The 7,435-nt window shown below is 38.6% G+C and overlaps 1 protein-coding gene across 1 annotated transcript; it reads left to right on the forward strand.

The window, feature by feature from the left end:
* Positions 1-587: 587 nt before the first annotated feature.
* On the forward strand, positions 588-6,108 carry LOC144044154 (calcium-activated potassium channel subunit beta-2-like). Its single transcript, XM_077558386.1, has 5 exons — positions 588-718; positions 784-903; positions 1,039-1,209; positions 4,256-4,451; positions 4,552-6,108. Exons 1-5 carry the CDS (start codon positions 708-710, stop codon positions 4,834-4,836), a joined length of 783 nt encoding a protein of 260 aa, XP_077414512.1. The 5' UTR covers positions 588-707; the 3' UTR covers positions 4,837-6,108.
* The last annotated feature ends 1,327 nt before the right edge of the window (positions 6,109-7,435 follow it).

Here is a 7,435-nt window from a genome sequence, read left to right on the forward strand (position 1 = left end):
TAATGATTATGCTATTCTGAAATGCCCTATTTGAAACCCAACAATATACAGCACATTGTACAATTTGTGCCCGGGTATGTTGAAGTATGAGCACAACTGTAAATACTAATTGATGTTAAGAAGGGATTTGGTTAAAAAAAAAAAGAAAGAAAGGCTTGTAATGTCTGTTTTTTTTTTCACATGTGCTTAAAAATAGTGAATTTGGAGATGTGAGGATTCTGTCCATCAGTGAGGCTATGTAAGTAAATAAGTCCCTCACCTCATTCCAAACACTTTAATAACCCTGAATGAATGACTTATGCCTCAGATTCATCAACATCTACTGTATCAAGGACCGTGTCATTTGTTTTACATGCGCGGTAGGAGCTGCAAAGAGCAAAAGGATCCCCATGCAAGGTGTTGTTGTTCTGTCAAGCGAGGACCCAATGACTTTGTGTTGACAGCGTTCATGAACCGACGGGTAGGTTTTTCACTGCCACCCCACCCCCCACCCCCCATCAGCGTGACACCATTCATCTGTCATCTAGTTTACATTTTTAGTGTTTCTTTGTGTTCAAAATGGGATGTTTACCCAGTAGCCCGTCACCAGGAAGTCAACCATAACTGGAACGATCCCGCTCCGAGAATGTCATAAAAATGAGGGAGCGCATGATTATTCGTAGATGTAGATATAATGCCTTTAAATATCACACTGAATAGGAATAAAGATGCACCAAAGGTAGGTATAGTTTGACTTGTTGTTCCTGTTAAGTCTCTGCCAAAGTATTTCATCTTTCATTCTAGGTCTTTCCAGCAATCTCCTTGTTCCACTTCAGTGAGTAAAGGAGGAAGAGGATCATCAAGAAAAATGTTCTTTGTGGCCGGGGCCAAAAATGCAGCATCAGGCGCAGGAAATGAAAGGAGGTGAGGAAGGGGCAAGTGGATTGGTGTATTGCGAGAGCCTCTGTAAACAAGCACTTTGATTTCCAGGTTTTTAGATTTGATGTGCGGCTTCAATGTAACAATACAATTCTTTCTCATCCGTTCTGTTATTGTCAGGTCAATTTATCAGAAATTCCGGGAGGTTGATATACTGGACAAGAAAAAGACTGTGACAGCTCTCAAGCCTGGTGAAGATCGAGCCATTCTCTTGGGTCTTGGAATGATCCTCTCCTCTGTCATGATGTACTTTGTACTTGGGATCACTATATTACGCTCATATGCTGAAAGGTAAAGGTCCAAATGGTCATACTGCTTTGGTGCCATCTGGTGGTGTTGTGATGTCAAGGGAGTACTGTGGTGCTTTGAGATTCGAGTGTTGCGACTCACGAGTTTTTCGACATGAGCTGTTGGACTGATTTTTGTTGTTGCTTTGACTTACAAGTAAAAATTTGAAGTATGAGCGCTGTATGGTAGCAGTGAGCTCAACTCACTTCACAGCAAGCAGCAGTTTGGCAGATAATAGACTTTTTTTTTTTTAATGAGGCGTCAAAGCTCTTTATTGCCACTCCCGGTTGAAGTTTACTATCAAGCCAAACTTAAAGGTGCATTGTGTCGTTTAAAAAGGTAATATTAAAGCTTTTTCAATATCATGCATGCTCCACCAATGCCCAGATGAGTACGGAGAGCCCTGACTGTTTTACTGTGACTGCACCTATCAGCTTTTATCTTCCCTTTATACATAGTATTCACATGACGTCACCGGCCGCCACCTATCGACCTTGCAGGCCTTTCGTGTGGCAAACAGCCAGCGAGACAACGCAAGTAAATGCTGAGGAGCGCTCGTGTTGCTTACTACAAGTTACTTTGATTCATTAATTTTTTCATTCCTTCTGGATTTTCACGAACCGCTTCACAATGGTGCACACGTTTGCCGTTCACGGGTGAAAAGTTGGGCGAACAAGGATGTGAAATGAAACTTCTAGATAGTATTCACATGCCGTCATTTGCCCCACATTGCGTGCCGGTCCATGGAATGTCGAATGGGAATGGCAAAGAAGTGTCCGGAATTACAAAGATACATCAAAAGGATTTCCAACCGAAGAAGTCTACCAAAGTATGTTCTGACCATCTCAATTAAGGTAAGTGTCATTGTAAGATAATAAAAATGCTTTTCCCATAATGCGATCGTGATATGTGAGCCGCTAGCCATGGCTAGCTCTGGCTAAAAATAGATTTGTGGTCAAGATGTTCGATTTTGAGATATCTCCAAATAGCCTCCTTAAGGTCTCTTATTTTCCTTTCCCAGCAGCCCAAAAGTTGAAATTGTTGTTAAAGTGTACGAAAATAAGTGATGAATCAACAATATTGTTGTTGTTTTTGTTGTAACATGCTAGCGCTAATATCTAGCGCGGTCAGGGAGCTAGCTACTTGGCTTAAAAATAACCCGAGATTCTTCACCTGGAATTCACAATTGATAAATGCACTTAGCAACCAATAAAATCCGAAAGTACAGAAGACGCAAGAATGTCCGTGTTTTGAAAGCCATCCTACCTTAGAGCATATAGCATAGTCGTCCGGTGCGGGCAGTATCGGCAAATGTTTGTAATCCAATCAATTCCACTAACCAGGGCTGGACTGGCTATCTGGTATAAAGGGCAGATACCCGGTGGGCCGGCCTTTTTTTGGGCCGATGCAGTGCTTTTTAATTGTTATTTTCCTACATTTTACCCCAAGAGACTGGCCCACAATTTAGAGGGACCAGTCCGTTAATCAATTTTGAATATAGATAGCAAACTGAAACATCATCAATAAACATCAGTGGCAGAATTACATGTTAGGCAAGAGGGCAGGGTCAAAATGCCAGGGCTGATATTTTTGTACCAGTCCAGCCCTGCCACTAACCAAACGTTTCAACGTGTACCGCTGCAAAAGAGTGTTGCAGACGTAATCTTCCGCATACGTCTTGCTTACACAAGTAACGTTAGAGGAAGCTGGGGGTGACATTCGTCAATAATAAAATAACGTTCGGTGTAAACTCAACAGAAGCAAAGCTGACTTCACTGGAAAGTTGCCACAACATGAGAGACATGCTCGCGATCCCGTGACGTGAGTGAATACTATGTATAGTAGACTGTTGTGGACCCCGCACACTCCACAGTTTCCTTGGGGAGGGGCAGAGTTTTTCTTACCTCAATTGAAGTCATGTCTTCGTTTGGCTGTCGCTTTAAGATCGTACACGTACTCGCACGCGCACCCTGAACGAGCCTGACACAGATGCTGCAATTAAACTTTGGGCCAGAGGTGGCAGTCATGAGTAAAAAAGTGACAAGCTGCACAAAGATCCTTTAAAGGGGAAGTCAACCTTAATATGTGATCTCACTAGTCTAAACATGACATTCTGATTAATATTACATTTGTGAAATTAGAGTTATGAAGCAAAATCCAGCCATTTTTATCCATCTCAGGGGGCGGACATTTTGCCACTTGCTGTTGACTGAAAATAACATCAATGTTGCTTAGGTCTCAGGTAACAACCAATCACAGCTCAGCTTCAGAAAACAGGTGAGCTGTGATTGGTTGTTGCCTGAGCTCTTAGCAACACTGGTGTCATCTTCAGTCGACAGCAAGTGGCAAAATGGCCGCCCCCTGTGATGGATAAAAACAGCTGGGTTTTGCTGCTTAACTCATTTTCCACTAATGTAATATTAACCAGAACACAATATTTAGACTAATGGGGCTGCATAGAACATATTATTGTCCCAAAACTTTTTTCGGTTGACTAAAATAAAACAAAAAAAAGTGTTCTTAGTACAACCACAGGCATGTTTAGCGTAAAGCTAACCAACAATGTAAAATGCCATAATCGTCGCAGTGTTACGTTCCATTTTCCCCCTGTCATTATTACTGTATGTTTTTTGCTCTTAAGTGCAATATTATTTGATATTAGAAAAAAAACATTATAAAATGTATGGATGATGTTTTTGGAATAATTACTGAAACGGATGAATGGTGTTTCCATTCATTTCGATGGGAAAAGCTGATTTGATATCTTGTATTTATGTACTAACTGTACATTTTGAATTATGGAACGGATTAAACTCATATCTCAAGGCACCACTGTATGTTGAAGTGAGTTGAGGAGTTTCACTTAGAAATGCTTAACTGCAATTTTGTGGCATTCATAGACAATTACAAACAATTACAATTGCAAACCATTTTTTTATGTTAAGTAAATAGCAGCGATTCACTGTACTAAGCCTAAACATATTAAACAACAAGCCTAATGTTTTTAACACTAAATTAAATGTCCACTTCCAATGAAATGTCAAAACAGTGCATGGACAGAGGAAGGCGTTTGTGTCGTTCTCAACTCCACGATCACGGCAGACATGAACTGTTCCTACAACTGTGGCTCCGACTGCTGGCGAGTCTCCAAGTACCCGTGTCTGCAGGTCTACGTGAACGTCAACAACACAGGCCGCATCAGTCGATTATCTCACAATGAGGAGACACAGGATGCCAGCTCAGAAGTGAGTAGGACGCCGGGATTTATTTGATAGGATTTGGAGTTAGTCTTAGCTAAACAGGTGGATAACTGCTTAGCGCTTACAGCCAGTCCTTTCGTTGCAGTGTTTCTATGTGCCCAGGTGCCAGAAGGACAGCGCCCAAATACACACCGTGATCATGAACATCTCCGAGCGTCTGAAGGCCAACCGGCAGGTTCCCTGCTACTACGATCCCAGCGAGCGGCAGGAGACGGTTCTCCTGACTCGGCTCTACGACCACAGCGTCGTCTTCCACTCGCTGATGTGGCCCTCGTGCATGTTCATAGGAGGGAGCCTTATAATCGTGATGGTCAAACTCACACAGTACCTATCCAGGTTGTGCGAAGAGATCGGGAAGATGAAGAGGTGAAGATGTCATGAAAGGCACCGGACATCAAAAGCAAAAGTGGAGTTTTTAACCAAATGAGCTTTATGGGAAATGACGCCTTCGGTGGAGGCATTTGGAGCAGTTGACTATCTATCGCGAGATGGTGGATGCGTCTGAATGAACCTTTCCAAAGAGGAAAGTGGCAACCGTGGCTATTACAAGAAAAGTGATTGAAATTGATTTGACAAAGGACTCATAAAAAACATTTAGAGACTGTTTACTGCCTGCAATGTGAAATATTTTGCATTAGAGACACATGACATACGAAACCTTTCCGTAATTTATAAGAGAAATTTCATTTTGACTTCCTTCTCATACTTGCGCATATTTCAGAAAACAGAATCATGTGCTTGCTACTATTCTAGGGACCAAAACAAACAACAGGTCTCGCCAGTTTTTCATAACATCCTATTACTTTCCATTTCTTTTTTGAATTAAAAATTCTATGCATTTTCTATTAGAAATGAAATTCCTTTTTGTATGCAGCATTATAATGTCAGCTGGGATGATATATACTTGATTGGTTTCATGGGGCGAACCAGATTGATTGTACAGTTTTTCAAGGTTACTCACAAAAGTGCATCACATCTTTGACTCTGTAAAGTGAAAGTACAAATGCGTCTTCTAAAATCGACACACCACAGAGAAGACAGTTGTTAATAACCTTACCAAATTGTAATGATTAAAAAAAGTAGCCAAGTGTATACAAGGAAAATGAGGCATCAAAATTGTGAAAAAATGAAGCTGTTCTCTTCACTCTCATCTAATCCACAGTATCCTGCGCAACTGTCGACTATCAATCAAATACACTTCTCGACATGGAAAACTGGATACTAATTAGTCTAGCATGCTTGAGCTTTCCATGCCGCAACAAAGAGCCTGTCTCAAAAGATTTTTTAAAAACTTTTGACTTCAATATTTAGCCTTATCTCCTTGGCACACACACACACATGGTCAACAACGAGGCACTCAAAATTATCAGAAGGAAAGAAGCATTTTACAGAAGAGAATAGGGATGTGCATAGCTAGCTAGTTAACTGTATGCTGCAAGTGCATCGGATTACCGCTGAAGTGAACAAAAGAGCTTATGTTATGTACTCTTGTCAATTGCCTACTAGTTCTTTCTCAGTCTTTGAACATTCGTAGCAATTATCTTCAAACATGTATAATGTATTCAGAAATTTGGTCTTTAACTAATTCACTGCCATTGACGGCAATAGACGTCAACAGTTCATTTTAACTACTTCTATTAGTTTAACATTTTTCCCCCACTTTTGTTAACAAGAGTATGAAAACCTATAAATTTTTTTTAAATTCTATTAGAACAGATATAAAATTTGTGATTAATCGTGAGTTAACTAGTGAAGTCATAAGATTAATTACGATTAAAAATTTTAATCACCTGAAGCCCCTAATTTTTAATAATGTTTTCTTAAAAATAAAAAATAAAGATTAAAAAAAATAATAATATTATATACAGTATTATATATATATATATATATTTTTTTTTAAGAAAAGATTATTTTAAAAAATTAGGGGCGTCAGGTGATTTAAAAAAAAATCATAATTAATCGCATGAGTTCTCTAGTTAACTCACGATTAATCACAAATTTTATATTTGTTCTAAATGTACAATAATTTTTTTCTAGGTTTTCATATTCTTGTTAACAAAAATTAAAACATTTTAAACTAATATAAAGAGTTTAAATGAATTTTTGACATCTAGAACCATCAATGGCAATGAATGAGTTAATAATCCTAACACCTGCTAAAATGTGTCAAATTCTAGAGTCATGCCCTCTGTAATTCTTTCAGAGATAAACGGTAAAAAAAACACACAAAAAAAGCCACTCACTATCACAGTAATTGTTAAGTTTTCCCTGGAGTAGCTTTGATTTCAAATATAAGTGTACTATGTAAAAGGATTAATCAACTTCATGGAGTTAACTTTGCATTGTTTCAACATTTTACTGGGGAAGCCAATGATTTTTAGAACTACAGTATGTACGGGTAATTGTAAGACAGACAAACATGTAAGTTCTATGCAACAAATGTTTTTATAATGCCATGTTCATTTCTATAAAGGATGTTATTAGTTTGGTACCCCAAAACGATTTGTTGTTTGTTGCTTTTTGTTACCTGATTTGTGAAGCACTTTGTGTTGCTTATTTAAGTAGGAAAGGTGCTATACAAACAGATTAATTGATTGTATTGTGATACTTAATTTTACTCTTAATTTTTGTCAGTGGTGTAAATTAACAAACCCTATATTACTATACTGTAAGTAGCCTTTCAGGTATCTGTACTTCACTTCAGAGATTTAGAGGAACGTAAACCAGGAGCATGAAGGATGATGATGCAGCAGATTCGGAGAACAAGATATTCTCGATACATGCCCTTATTTAGAACTAAAAATCACCAGGTTCTGGCATTCAAAAATTCATTCAAATCTAATGAAAATTAGCAAAACTATGGGAACGCATTTTGATAGCATAAAAGCCTATGCAAGTTGATTTTTGTTTTCATTCTGCCAATTTATCAAAATGCACAGTATAATTGATTGTAAAAAATTTATTTTCAT

This window comes from Vanacampus margaritifer, chromosome 2 (assembly GCF_051991255.1).
Source record: "Vanacampus margaritifer isolate UIUO_Vmar chromosome 2, RoL_Vmar_1.0, whole genome shotgun sequence".
NCBI lineage: Eukaryota > Metazoa > Chordata > Actinopteri > Syngnathiformes > Syngnathidae > Vanacampus > Vanacampus margaritifer.

Bases quoted from the DNA above. Each gene is read 5' to 3' on its own strand.
- LOC144044154 (XM_077558386.1), top strand. The intron at 904-1,038 runs GTGAGGAAGGGG...TGTTATTGTCAG, and splicing joins GGCGCAGGAAATGAAAGGAG to GTCAATTTATCAGAAATTCC. The intron at 4,452-4,551 runs GTGAGTAGGACG...CTTTCGTTGCAG, and splicing joins CACAGGATGCCAGCTCAGAA to TGTTTCTATGTGCCCAGGTG.